Source organism: Terrapene carolina, unplaced genomic scaffold (genome assembly GCF_002925995.2).
Source record: "Terrapene carolina triunguis isolate 2854851 unplaced genomic scaffold, T_m_triunguis-2.0 Scaffold89, whole genome shotgun sequence".
Taxonomy (NCBI): domain Eukaryota; kingdom Metazoa; phylum Chordata; order Testudines; family Emydidae; genus Terrapene; species Terrapene triunguis.
The window spans coordinates 12,765,268-12,780,353 of NW_020664440.1; the positions used below are offsets into that span (position 1 = coordinate 12,765,268).

At 41.9% G+C, this 15,086-nt stretch overlaps 1 protein-coding gene across 1 annotated transcript in view; it reads left to right on the top strand.

The window, feature by feature from the left end:
- The window catches only part of CNTN4 (contactin 4), a 353,580-nt gene that overhangs the window by 226,146 nt on the left and 112,348 nt on the right, over nucleotides 1-15,086 (top strand). The window contains exon 8 of the mRNA XM_026650447.1: nucleotides 1,085-1,269. Within this exon, the coding sequence (XP_026506232.1) occupies nucleotides 1,085-1,269 (185 nt within the window). The remainder of the gene's footprint in view (nucleotides 1-1,084; nucleotides 1,270-15,086) is intronic.

Consider the following 15,086-nt stretch of genomic DNA (forward strand, 5'->3'; position numbering starts at 1 on the left):
GGGGGGGGGGGGGGGAGAGCCGAGCCCCAGCCGGGGCTCGCTGCCCTGCCCCCGGCGCTCTGGCCGCCGGGGGGGAGAGCCGAGTCCCCCCCGGCGCTCTGCCCTCCCCCCGGAGGCTTTTTCGCCTGGGGCGGCGAAAAAGCCAGAGCCGGCCCTGTCTGTTACTAAAGTTCTTTTGGCACCTGAGAGGCTCTGAAAAGTGTCACATGTTGCAATTAACATACATTTTCAGCACATATACAATTAATATATGGGGCAGATGGGAAAGTGGAGTTGTTGACCCTTATTCATGGGCTCCTGCTCAGCAGGCCAGTGCAGACAATGTGCACGATGGGCTAGCTGGTAAACCGATAAAAAAATAAATTATGCAATCAGTGACCAAACTACTCCAGTTCCTGGGCAGAGTATTCACCCTGTGGAGAGAGAAGTCATCGTATATGAAACAGATGGAACTGATCAGATGAACGGTTATCTTAATCAGGCCAATACTGTACCAATATGGGGCCCAAACCTGCTCCCTCTGAATTTCAGTGGGAGTTAAGCTTAGGCCCAGGGAGACATAAAATCAAAATGACAGCATTGTTCACTTTCCAAGAGAAGTATCAGGAACACACAATTGAGCTTTTGGTGATCAAATCAAAGAATTAAAATTAAGCTTGTGAAGTGCTTGTTGAAATGTTTTCAAGAGGGTAACCAGCTCTCACTTAGCAACATGCATAATATATCGAGATGGGTGGATGTGTGTGTGTAATCACCCTCTAGTGACTGGCCCACAGAGAGAATAAAGAACCTATTATTGTAACCAGCTATTGAACATCCTCTTCACCTCAAGTGATACACACCTGTGTTTTTGGAGTCCTGATTCCCAAAGTCAGAAGGGGAGGTGGGGAGTGGCTTATCTAGAGACTGGTTCTGTTGCTTGCAGTTTGGATTCACTGCACAATATACTAAGTATATGAACAAAACTATTGCTTTTAGAGAAACAGAACTTCCACTGGTTCTACTTTTTAAAATATGAATTAATAACCCAGTAACAGGGTGTAGCTTTTACTATGAGGCTCTTTTGCTTTATTCTTATTATCAGCCCAGTTCCTACTATTAGTTGGAGAAGAGCAGATGGTAAACAAATACCCAGGAAAGCCAGGAGACAAAAATCGAGTGGAGTTCTCGAAATCCCAAACTTTCAGCAGGAAGATGCTGGTCTATACGAGTGTGTGGCTGAAAACGTGAGAGGAAAGAACATGGCACGAGGGCAGCTTACAATTTATGGTAAACAGCATGACAACTTTCCTGGTTTTTTTTATTGCAGCACAAGCAATGTGTAGTAAACGTTTTGTCAGGATGTCATTGTTTTTTTATGTTTCTTAAATTATTTTATTTTGCCAGCAGTAGTGCTCAAAGAGTGCAATTTGAAATAAAATAAAATCTTTCTGAGTAGGGCATATTGATTGTGACTAAGAAGTGAGGGGAAATGAAAACATGCATTGTGGAAAGGAGACTGGCATGGTAACACACAGAAAGCAATTGTAAAGCAATTTATTTGCCTTTCCCTACCAATAGCTGCAAACCTAACACTCCTGTGAGGCATTCTGGTTGTTATGATTTGTGATTTATTATGAGAGCTGTGTGCTGCCCTTCATTAATCATTGGTAATTGCTCTTAGCTGGTTAAGGGCTGTTTTTAGAAGGGGTTTTGGTGGTAACACTACACAGACTGAAAACTGTTGGTGATTAACCAAGTCAGTGCCTGACCAATCCTTCCCACTCCAAAGACTGTCTGTATCTGCTGTTCTTAGAGTCAAATCACAGGTATTGATCCGAGCACGATTTAAATGTAAAATTTCAAATGCATAGGCCTTCTATTAAGCTTGTATTGGTGCCTCTAATCTGAATAGAAGTGTCTGCAGATACATAGATTCATAGATTCATAGATTCATAGATTCTAGGACTGGAAGGGACCTCGAGAGGTCATCGAGTCCAGTCCCCTGCCCGCATGGCAGGACCAAATACTGTCTAGACCATCCCTGATGGGCATTTATCTAACTTACTCTTAAATATCTCCAGAGATGGAGATTCCACAACCTCCCTAGGCAATTTATTCCAGTGTTTAACCACCCTGACAGTTAGGAACTTTTTCCTGATGTCCAACCTAGACCTCCCTTGCTGCAGTTTAAGCCCATTGCTTCTTGTTCTATCCTCAGAGGCTAAGGTGAACAAGTTTTCTCCCTCCTCCTTATGACACCCTTTTAGATACCTGAAAACTGCTATCATGTCCCCTCTCAGTCTTCTCTTTTCCAAACTAAACAAACCCAATTCTTTCAGCCTTCCTTCATAGGTCATGTTCTCAAGACCTTTAATCATTCTTGTTGCTCTTCTCTGGACCCTTTCCAATTTCTCCACATCTTTCTTGAAATGCGGTGCCCAGAACTGGACACAATACTCCAGCTGAGGCCTAACCAGAGCAGAGTAGAGCGGAAGAATGACTTCTCGTGTCTTGCTCACAACACACCTGTTAATACATCCCAGAATCATGTATGCTTTTTTTGCAACAGCATCACACTGTTGACTCATATTTAGCTTGTGGTCCACTATAACCCCTAGATCCCTTTCTGCCGTACTCCTTCCTAGACAGTCTCTTCCCATTCTGTATGTGTGAAACTGATTTTTCCTTCCTAAGTGGAGCACTTTGCATTTGTCTTTGTTAAACTTCATCCTGTTTAACTCAGACCATTTCTCCAATTTGTCCAGATCATTTTGAATTATGACCCTGTCCTCCAAAGCAGTTGCAATCCCTCCCAGTTTGGTATCATCCGCAAACTTAATAATCGTACTTTCTATACCAATATCTAAGTCGTTAATGAAGATATTGAACAGAGCCGGTCCCAAAACAGACCCCTGCGGAACCCCACTCGTTATGCCTTTCCAGCAGGATTGGGAACCATTAATAACAACTCTCTGAGTACGGTTATCCAGCCAGTTATGCACCCACCTTATAGTAGCCCCATCTAAATTGTATTTGCCTAGTTTGTCGATAAGAATATCATGCGAGACCGTATCAAATGCCTTACTAAAGTCTAGGTATACCACATCCACAGCTTCTCCCTTATCCACAAGACTCGTTATCCTATCGAAGAAAGCTATCAGATTGGTTTGACATGATTTGTTCTTTACAAATCCATGCTGGCTGTTCCCTATCACCTTACCACCTTCCAAGTGTTTGCAGATGATTTCCTTAATTACTTGCTCCATTATCTTCCCTGGCACAGAAGTTAAACTAACTGGTCTGTAGTTTCCTGGGTTGTTTTTATTTCCCTTTTTATAGATGGGCACTATATTTGCCCTTTTCCAGTCTTCTGGAATCTCTCCCGTCTCCCATGATTTTCCAAAGATAATAGCTAGAGGCTCAGATACCTCCTCTATTAGCTCCTTGAGTATTCTAGGATGCATTTCATCAGGCCCTGGTGACTTGCAGGCATCTAACTTTTCTAAGTGATTTTTAACTTGTTCTTTTTTTATTTTATCTGCTAAACCTACCCCCTTCCCATTAGCATTCACTAGGGTAGGCATTCCTTCAGACTTCTCGGTGAAGACCGAAACAAAGAAGTCATTAAGCATCTCTGCCATTTCCAAGTTTCCTGTTACTGTTTCTCCGTCTTCACTAAGCAGTGGGCCTACCCTGTCTTTGGTCTTCCTCTTGCTTCTAATGATCATCTATTGGAAATTCAGCCCCAAATTGTGTCAGCCTTTAGGAAACGACCTGAGCTTGCAGTTGCAAAGTTTGAGCTGGTCTAAGTTACATTAGATTTACTCTTTTTGGATACGAGGGAGAATCATGTTGCGTTTTTTAAAGGTAAGAAAGCACTGGCTAATAATGTTCATGGTTTGGGATTTATTTTCATTTTGGTTATTTTTTTGGAACCTGCAGAATATACAAGTGTGTGCACCCATGCGTGCGCGCACACACACACACACCCCAACACACACACCCACACACACCCCAGCAGACACACACACACACACACACAGAGTTGTCCTTGCTTTACACTCCCAACAGGCTTCAGAAGTCCCTGTGGCATAGTTACCACTCTATTTCCAGACACAGCTTCTTCTGGAGCACCTTGGTGTCCTCCACTGAGGGAACAGTTCAAGCGTGACCCAACATTCTCTCCCCTGCACCTGTACTGAGCACAGTTATTCTTTAGAGTGCAGAGCTCTATCCGCCTGAGAGACTGGATTGAACTCGAGACCAAATCTATGTTCCCCACCAAGACAGTACAGCATGTCTGCACTGCACTGCTGGCACAACCTTTGTTAGATTATAAGAAGTAAGCATAATGAATTTGGTGACCTCAATCCAATTCCCAGTGGACAATTGTCCACATCACAAAAGCCACAACCACAATTGCTGTCAATTGTCATATTTATCAGCAGTCTTTGCAGAGAAGCTAAGGCTTTTACGGGATGATGGAGACTGAGCTACCCTCTTATCCCTAAAACCTATTCCTCCAGGTCGGGGTTGAAGCACATTGCAGTGCAATGCTGAGAAGCTTGTTCTACTGCTGTCTGTGCTCCTATCTTTAATCTGGGTAAATAGAGGAATTCAGTCTCCAGAACTGTCCATCGGTCACCAGTGACCAGTGCTAATTCCACTTTTTATTTGAAAGATATTAAATTAAAATATTATCTTCTTTTTATCCTCACTAGTGTCATTTTGAGGCTGGCATAATCTGTCCAGTTTTCAAGGAGACCTTTTTTTTTGGCAGCCATTTAATGTTGAAAATGTAGACCGTTTTCAAAACTTAGGCCCTGAAACTTGACCCTGAGTTTCATACAAAGGCTAAAAATTTCATCCTGAAAGCAACTTTGTGTAAATACTTCATATGAGTAGCTAATATTGAATGAAAGCATATTCCTTTAATCCTTTTTCTTTTTAAAGCTGGGAAATGTTATATCTTTATGGAAATATAACTAAGGTTGTTACAGCTTTTCAAGTTGTTTCTAGTGGGTCAAAGGTTCACATCCTAAAAAGAGGAACACTCCAGAGTATTTGATATGGAAAATCAGACTTGTCACTTACTTGCAGCATTGCTCAGGGAAATGTTCTATCGCAATGCATGCCCTCAGAGATTAAAATCTGGCTCTAACAGTGTTACTCTTTTAAACTGAGTTATCTACTTCTGTGAACAGTGGAAAAAAAGAAAATGAAATTCAAATTTGCCTGCTTGCTGTAGATAACCCAGGCATTCCTCCTTTGTCAACCACTTTTGGTGCTTCAAAAAGTTGTCAGGAAAGACTGACTTTTGTTGTATTTCAGTCTTGTATCAATGCTTATTCTTTTGTGTGACTTTTCCCTTTGCTAGCATATTAGTGACACCAAAGTTGTCTGGCATTCTCACTGCAGCAGGAAAGAATAATTAAACATGAAAGATGTATTCTTTCATAGAGTTCTCTGTTTTGAGACACTAAAATATGTTGTGCTGTTCTTTTCCAAAGGCATGTATTCCCGTTATCCAGCTGTCCTATTTCATTATTAGAAAATGGATCAAATTAATATAATTATAAGTACTTGTATTTCTCAACCAAAAGTACATGGCAAACCCTGACTTGAACATTGCTTTCCTTGTTATTTTTACCATAAGAGGCTATCATAACACACACAGTGCCTAACAGGTGTTTTGTGTCTGAGATTAACTCTTGAATACTAGTGAATTAAGTTTGGAAATGTACCTCTCTTTTTTAGCCCTTATGTATTGCTTATCCATACACCACCGTAACAGTCACAGGTATGTTGTACGGTATACCTGGCTTAACAATCTGCTCCCTATTGAGCTGAGAAAAAAAAGAGCTTTCATAACAAGATCTAGTTTGAATCTCTGCTGCTGAAGAAGGTGTGCAAATTCCCTCTGCAATGCAGTGAGCCTTCAAACTTGAGCCTATTACCAGATCCAGGGCTCCCAGCTGGTAGGAATGCATTATTGCCATCTGATTTGGACAGGCTCCTGGGCTTCTAGCTTCTGCTTTCTCATTGAACTGATTGAACTTGGAAGTAAGGTTCCTCAGAAGTCAGAGCAATATGTTTTGATCCAAAACATTTCTGAAGGATTCACTTTAACCTGACTTCTATTTTTAATCCGACCGCTCGTAAATTTTAAACTTGATGACCTCACATGAAGCAAAGATTGATATCTTATGCAGAGGTAAAAACCAAACACTTTTAGGGTTTTCCAAGGTGACTCTTCTGAGCTAATTCTGAGACATGCTTTTCTTTTCACCAAGCTGGCATCAAGATAACTTTTTTATTTATTATTATTTTTTATTACTTGCCATGGCTCCTGGGAGCCCAAGTCATGAGCCAGGACCGCATTGTACAAACACAGAACAAAAAGGCAGTCTCTGTCCCAAAGAGCTTACAGACTAAATATAAAACAGGAGACAGCAAGTGGACACAGATTGATGGGAGAACACAAAAAAAAACAATGGTGTTGCTTTTTCAACTACTGTGATTAAAAACATTCCTAGGAAAAATGGGCCAATTACATTCCTGCTATAATTGTACTGAAAGCAGTGAACCTGATTCTCCACTGTCTTGCACTTAGTGGGAGTAAAATGCTACCTCATCATAGCATTTTATACTCATGTTACGTTCGTATTGTAGAAGTGTAAATGACTAGAGCTGGGCATAATTTTTTAGCTGAAACTGTTTTCAACAAAAAACGCTCTTCAGTGACACTGAAATGTGCCCCAAGTTTGACAAATTGGGTCGAAAAAACAAAACATATATGAAAAAGTCAGTGTTTTGTTTTTACATTTCTTAAAAGAAATGTTTCAAATTTTTGATTCAAAATGACTTTTTGTTTTAGAATGTATTATTTTTTAAAAAGTTAAAAACTGCTTAAAAAACAAAACAATATTTTTTCCATTTTTCTATTTGCTAAAGATTTCAGTTTTGCGTTGAGCTGAAACAATTTTTTTTATTTTTAGAATTGCCAGCAAACTTAAAAATCAGTTATTAGCAAGCTCTATAAATGACAGAAGTCTAAGTATATTACACCAATGCTATTGCCTTTGGTGGATACAGATAATAGTGCTGACGTAATATACTTAGACTTCCACATCGCATGACATTTTGATTAAAAAACTAGACACAGCTCCAGTTGAGGCTTCACTAGTGCTGAGTAGAGAAGAACAATAACTTCCCATGTTTTTGATATGACTCTCCTATTAATACACTGCAGCTTGAGATTTCTCTTTTTTGGCACTGCATCACATTGTTGGCTCATATTCAAGTTGTGATCCACAGTAACCCCCAGATCTTTTTCTACAGTACTATCACTTGGCAAATTATTCCCCATTTTGTATTTCTGACCAGTTCTCCATGTTATCAAGGTCATTTTGAATTCTAATCCTGTCCTCCAAAGTGCTTGCAACCCTGCCCACTTGGTGCCATCCACAAATTTTGTAAGCATACTCTTTACTCCATTACCCAAGTCATTAATGAATATATTGAGGAGTACAGCACCCTGGACAGAACCTTGAGGAAACTTACTGGATAGATCCTCCTAGTTTGACAGTAAACTATTAGTAACTATTCTTTGAATCTTTGATTCAAGGAGCTGAATCTATTTAACTTAACAAAGGTAAGGTTAGGGGGTGAATATCAAATATTTGTAATTACCTACAAATATTTGATAATGGGCTCTTCAGTCTATCAGACAAAGGTATTACACAATCCAATGTCTGGAAGTTGAAGTTAGACAATTTCCGACTAGTTATAAGGTGTAATATTTTAACAGTGAGGGTAATTAACCATTGGAACAAATTACTAAGAGTCATGGTGGATGCTTTATCACTAGCAATCTTAAAATGAAGATTGAATGTTTTTTAAAATCAGATCCTCTAGTTCAAAGGGAAGTATTTGGGGGAAGTTCTATGGCCTATGTTATGCCAGAGGTCAGACTAGATATCACAGTGGTCACTTCTGGCCTTGGAATCTATGAAGCTATGACTATTCAAGGTGCAAAACACATTGTCAGCTCTGATTTTTACTTCCACACTGTGGTGTAGTCCTGAATGGACAATTACGAGCATGCCCCCGCCAGTATGACCTCAGATGCATGTTGTGTGATGGACACCATTTTGCTCTGCATCCTCCATGTAGTTTGAGGTCACGCTGTGTGGAAGACGCTGTTTTGAGAACAAAACGTCATCCTCCAGATGGCAAACATCCCAGTAAGCTGTTCCAGTGTGAACTGGCCCCACTACAGTGCTCCATGCCAGCTGAGCAAAGGCACTCAGCTTTGCCATGCACCTTCTTTTACAAGTCCCATGTAAAACAAGTTTTCACTGATAGCAAATAATGTAAAGTATACAAAACAAATGGCTACATGATGTCTTTAAAAGGCCTTTTGCAAGTGAAATCAATTTTCAAAAGTGCCAACTCCCATTTTAAAAAAAGTGATGTAAGCACTTGAGCACCTAAACCCTATTGACGTTTAATGAGACTAAGTGTTTTTTGAAAATTTTACCCAAAAGTGACTTAAGAGTCCCATTTTCAAAAGTGAATTAGGCATTTCAGAGCCTAAATCTCTTTAAAAGTCAATGTCTAGAGTGGATACTGCTTGCCAGTCAGCTACAGTGGGAACCACATTGACACATACTCAAAGAAAAAAGAACAGTTACCCTACAGTGGTTCTTTGAGATTGTAACAGGGTGGCTTACCTCATGGGCAGGAGAGGCTGGGGATAAGCCAATCTCCATTACAGAATGATCTCCACCTGAGAGGAATCAGGTAATTCCAGTACAAAAAGGAGCGGGAGGTTGCAGTGAAGGTGGGAACCCTTGGAAACTCTGGGTATATTTGTACACACTGCAGGGAACAGCAAGTCTCTGAGTCAGCAGGGGAAAGTTCAAGAAGCAGGAGACAGTGCAGAAAGCTCTTGAGGCAAAGAGGCCTGAGAGAGACCCTGTCCAAGCAGGGGAGGGACTGCAAAGGCCCAGCTGGGAAGACCTGTGAAGGAGGACAATTTCTAGGCAGGAGATGCTGCAGGAGAAGCAGAAAGGCAGTCCCTCAGGGAGCTGGGTTTGTGCCCAACTGAAAGTGGGATGAAGACTGTGCGTGAGTTTGCGTTCTATATTTGAAAGTGTTATTTTGATACCGAACTGGGATTGAGGCCCAGAGGGCCAGTATGCACCTGAGAACTCAATAAATAGGATCCTAAGAGGGGATTGTTTGAACTACCTTTAAACTGAGTTTTTAAAGGCTCTCGAAGAGAGTAGGAAGCTGAGGCAGGGTGCTGTAGAGCGACCTCTGGCCACTGGGGGTGCTTGGGTTACAGAGATTGTTGTCAGTGCAGATCCCATGATCACCCTCCATCCCCACTTTTCAGTGTTCTCAGTGACATGGGCTTTGGATTGTGAGGGATCTGACGGACCTGCACCACCCTTTATGCCCTCATATGGGAGCGCTGGGAGGCTTGGGGCATATACGTGACCCTGTTGGTAAAAAGACTCCAATTTTGTGAGCATAAGATGCGTGCACTCCTATAATGGAATCCACGCTGATGACATCATGAATAACCACAGTTATTGTAGGGTAAGAAACTGTTCTTTATAGACTGCCCCTTTCTCAAAGAACTTACAAATGAAAGCCATGATCCTGCAAACCCTTATGTGTATCCTTAACTTAAGCACATGTGTAGGCCTATTAACTTCAATGTGAATAAAGTGAAGTTAATTTAAGTAAATGCTTGCAAGTTTGGGGGCGTGAATGTGCATGACTGACAAAGGGAGTATTAAGCTATGTCTATGGTAGAGCAGGGCCGGCTCCAGGCACCAGCCTTCCAAGCAGGTGCTTGGGGTGGCAATCTGCAAGGGGCGGCAGTCCGTGTGTTTTTGCCCCCAAGCAGCATGCCGAATTGCCGCCACGGATGGCGGGGGCAGTCCATGCGCTGTTAGGGTGGCACGTGCGTTTCCGCGGCGGGGGCAATTCGGCGGCAGCTTCTATGTTCAGCTGCCCCCGGCTGAAGACAGAAGCTGCCGCCGAATTACCGTCACCGCGGAAACGCGCATGCCGCCCTAACGGCACACTGACTGCCCCCGCCGTCCACGGCGGCAATTCGGCACGCTGCTTGGGGCGGCAAAAACAGTAGAGCCAGCCCTGCGGTAGAGATCTCACAGCAGCATAGCTGTACTGATGCCACTGCGCTACTGTAAGATCTCCTATTTTAGCCACTCTATGCCGACGGGAGAGAGCTCTCCCGGTGACATAATTAAACCGTCCCCAAAGAGCGACAGTAGCTATGCTAGTGGGAGAGCGTCTCCCGCCAACATAACGCTGTTCACACCAGCGCTTCTGTCGGTGTAACTTACGTCACTCAGAGGGGTGGGTTTTTTTACACCCCCGAGGGACAAAAGTTATACCCACAAAAGTGCTAGTGTAGACATAGCCTTACTATCCTAATTATACAGATGGGGACCTGAGGAGCAGAGAGATTAATTGGTTTGCCCAATGTCATTCAGAAAGTTGGTGGCAAAGCTGGGAAGTGACCCCAACTCTCCTGAGTGCCAGTATAGTTCCTTAATCCCAAAACCATCCTTCCTCTCTGAGTTTCTTGACTCTGCTGTCAAACTTGCTAGAGCAATGGAGGCTGAGTTTTGGAAACCTTAAAAAAAAAAGCATATAAAGTATTCAAATGTCTAAACAAAATAGGGCACTATTAACCAAATAGTAACGGAAAAGTTCCAATGGAGAATACTTTCTACAAACTCATTTATTTCTATATAGTATCTATTTCTACAGTACATGAGCACACCAAACAAATCTTTAGACAAGAAAACCAGGTCAGGCTGAAGGGACATTCAAGGAGTTGCTTAGTTTATATCTCCCTTGAGATAGTGTTCCCTGCAGAGCACTTCCCTGATAAACAAAGATGGGGGAAAACATTAAGGTAGGCATCATGATTTCTAAAAATAGCAGAGTAGAGAAGAGACAGCACTCTTCTGTAATGAATTGCATTTATTTATTTATTTATTTATTTATTTTGTAATAAATACTTAATTGGGACGGTCCATTCAGAGTAAATAACCGTCCAATTCAGGCCCTAATCCTGCAAAGAATTGTGAATGCTTATCTTTACACACATGAGTAATCCTATTGTAATCCGAAGGCGGCTGATTCTCGTTTATGCTAAGGCCACTTTATACCATTCTGGCAATGTAAAGCAGCCTTAAATGTAAATTATATTATTCCTGCTTCTAGGTCCCTTTTACACTGCCAGAGAGGTGTACTGAGAACCAGGATCAAGAAGTCTTTGTAGGGCTGGGGCTTGAAATCATAGGCTATTTTTTTAAATTCCAAAAAGACTTGAGGTGAAATAAAATACTGTTCAACTAAAATACAATAAAATCAGTATGATCCTTAGTATAATTTATTAGTTAAAAATAAGAGTTTCAATGATGATCATAAGACCTTCCAACTTCCCACAGTCTCTTGCAGTATCTGCAGTCTGTTGCATAAGTGAGTGAATAGCAAAAACTTCTCGCATACTGCTTCCCTTTATAAATGTATACCGAGTCTGCAACACATGATTATCGGTGCCATTACAAAAGGCAAAAAAAGAAAATACATAATTGTACAAAATGTTTTATGAGAGGAAATAGGCTGGTATAACTAGGCAACATAATGTCAAATGAAATTCAACATAGATAAATATAGTGTAAAGCACATTGGAAGGACCAATTTAAATAGTTGTTTTTAACTGTTCTTTTGTTAACTCCTTCAAGTTCTTCTTCTACTACTTCTGTGATATTATAGTATTGACCAAAGGCCCCCGTCAGGATTGTGCTGGTGCTGTACAAACAGAGAAAAGACAATCCCTTCCCAGAATGTGTTACTTTCTCCAGACACAAACAGGTGAAGGATAGGATGATGAGGATACAGTAGTCAAGCCAATGAACCTGCTGAAGTTGCACAGCTTTGTTAGATGAATGGATTATCATTTGTTTTTTATTGAGGGTAGAGAAAAGGAAACAGCTTGTCACCTGCTTCCACATGGTCACTAAGAATTCTAACAGATTAGGGATGTATGAATTAGTGAGACTGTGTTCATCTTTGTCCCAATATAACATGTGTGCTTAATTGTCCCTCATAGGGGGCAAACATCATTCACTGTGTAAATGCTTCAGAACAAAAAAATGCTTTATTGTTAATTATTTTGTTCAGCTGTTTTAGTTCGTACTCGTGTTTGGCTCTCTGGTCTGATTCCCAGGTTCACTTTCAGCGTCTTCATAAAGGATAGATACAACAATAGGCAGTCTTCTAGCCCTTCAATAGAGTATCTGCTGTTAATGATGAATTACACAGCCTGGGCCAGGTCCTCTGCTGCTATAAATTGCCTTAGCTCCACTGAAGTCTATATACAGCAATCGTGAATCTAACAATATGTGTATTAGTTGCTCTTTGGCTCCAGACACATCTTTGCTAGTTTTGTCTGTTTCATCTTCAGACTTGCTTTTAACCCTTTTAGTGCAGGATTTCAGGTCCAGCCTTACCTGGGTCTCCTTTTTGGCAATTTGTGCAATAATTGCAACACAGCTTAGGCTATTTGGACATATAAGTGTCAGACTATATTTGCACTTATTTGGGTTAGGGTGGCCAGGTGCCTGGATTTTGACCAGAAAGTCTGGTCGAAAAGGGGACCTGACAGTGTCCGGTCAGCTCTACTGACAGAACACCCAGAGTCCAGTTACCGTGGGCGGGGGAGGCAGGGTGGCGCTGGGTCATCACCCACTCCAGCCCCTACTCCGCCAGGGCCTCCTCCTACCTGCATCAGGCAGCTGCAGCTCCCAACCCCGGCAAAGCAGGCAAGTCCCTCCTGACCCGGGCGGAGGGGTGGGAGGGGGAAAGCAGTGAGCGAGGAGAAGGAGGGGGAAAGAGGCATGGATAGGAGTGGAGCCTTGGGGGAAGAGCCAGGGCAGGGACAGGACCTTGGAGGAAGAGGCGGGGCAGGGGTGGGGACTCATGGGAAAGAGGGAGGTTCTCGCACTCCTACTGGAGTGGCTGGTTTTTAAAATTACCAAATTGGCAACCCTAATCTGAGTATAGTTACTCACTTAGCTCTCTAAATGTCCTAAACTACACCTTTAAACCTTTGAATGTGGTAAAAGGTGAGCAGGGCTTTGGAAATGTGTCCCTTAATCTCCACTTTACATTGTACCTGCCAGAGACTGAGATCCAGGCCCTGATTCCATCACTTGAGATGGATTTCTTTTCTTTAAAGAATACTTGTATCCATCCAGTCAACCATTTTTGTATTTTTTTCTTGCCGTTTTTTCCCTTTCTCTCATAGATGTGACATATGCCAATTTCTTGTGATGTTAATATAATTCTTAAATTAGCTTCCATGCTGCTTTTATGATTTCTAATGACCTAGTTTTTCCCTTCAGGAGTTTTCAGGGGTCTGGAAGAAGCTCTACTAACAAAGGAGCAGCTTTTTCAATATAGCTGCCTTTAAACTAGCAGCTGTTGCCAGCACAGCCATGTCAGTCACAAATCGCACTTCTTCACACCCCAGACCTACATAGCTATGGCGTTAAAAGTTTGTAGTGTACACCGGGCCTTACACCCTTATTCTATTTTTTTTAAATTAGCCTGCTTGAAGCTTTGTATCACTTTACTGCTTGTTTGTATGACCCCCAATGGGAGGATGTCAAAATTTCATTATATTATGGCAGCTGGTACTGGTGGCTCAAACACACCTATTTCATGAACCAGCCCCGGCGTTTTACATAAGACTAAATTAGGAGAATGTCTTGTATTCTCTAGACCAAGTGGTTCAATGGAGAGTTTGACCTAATTAGGAATGTCTCCCAAAGAGAAGCACAGAACTGCATTCCTGTGAAACAATGGGCCCTGCTGTTGTCACTGAGATTTATTATTGACCTACTAAGCTTTCACTATAGCGGTCTGCATCATAAATAGCATTAGGATAAAAAGTTTAACCAGTTCACATAACCAGAATGGAGTATGGTTCAAGTCTGTGGCTCACAGGTGCTGCACAAGAGATTGAAATAAATAGCTTCTGTAGCTGCTTGGATCATTTCCAGCATCAGAAGTGTGAGTCAAGATGCAATTACTTGCATTAAGATTTAAGATTTGGTAACCTGAATAAAATAAAGAATGGAACGTTCTAAAAGTAGGGATCTGATTTCTCCTTCCAGTTAATAAACACTGGCTCAGTCCTTCAATCCAGGACTGGACAGGCAAAAAGCTGCCATTTGCATGGGTGAAATCTTTGCTTATGCAAGGAATGTAAGATTGATAGCCACAAAAGGAAAAAGAAAGATCTAAAATCTCACCTATTATAGAATATGAGTTCTTATATTTCACCTGAGACATTTATATGTGACATTCCAATATAACTATGCCACAGAGCACACTGTACAGATTATGTAGATTTTCTTCATAATGTGAGAGCTGCTTTTGATTATTTTGTCTATTTTTTAAAAAGAGCAACTTGTTTTATTGGGAAATGGGAAATGAACAAAACAAAAAGGAGGTTTTTATAGAGCACCTTTCATAACAAAGGGTATCCTAAGGTTTTCTTCAAAGTTATGAGTTAGATGCTAACAGTAATAGTAGCCATGTAAACAAATTGTGCAGTCAGCTGTAACTTGTAAATAGCATTAAATCTTGGAACCTGTGGCACTGAAAGAAGGAATGTATGCTGGAACTCATTACTTCATGTCTTATTCAATACAGTGCTAAACAGTTGCCACCCATCTTGCTATGTTTCACGGCCTCCCCTTTTTATGTCTCTTGGGATGCATGTTATGAACAAGCCTTAAGTCACAGGTGGGCAAACTACAGCCCGCGGGCCACATCTGGCCTGCAGGACCCTGCTGTCTGGCCCCTGAACTCCTGGCCTGGGAGGCTAGCCCCCGGCCCCTCCCTTGCTGTCTCCCCTCCCCCGCAGCCTCAGCTTGCCCCGCCGCAATCCTCTGGGTGGCGGGGATGCCTGACCTGGTGCTCTGTGCTGCGTGGTGCGTGGCTGGCTCCAGCCAGGCGACACGGCTGCCTGACCTGGTGCT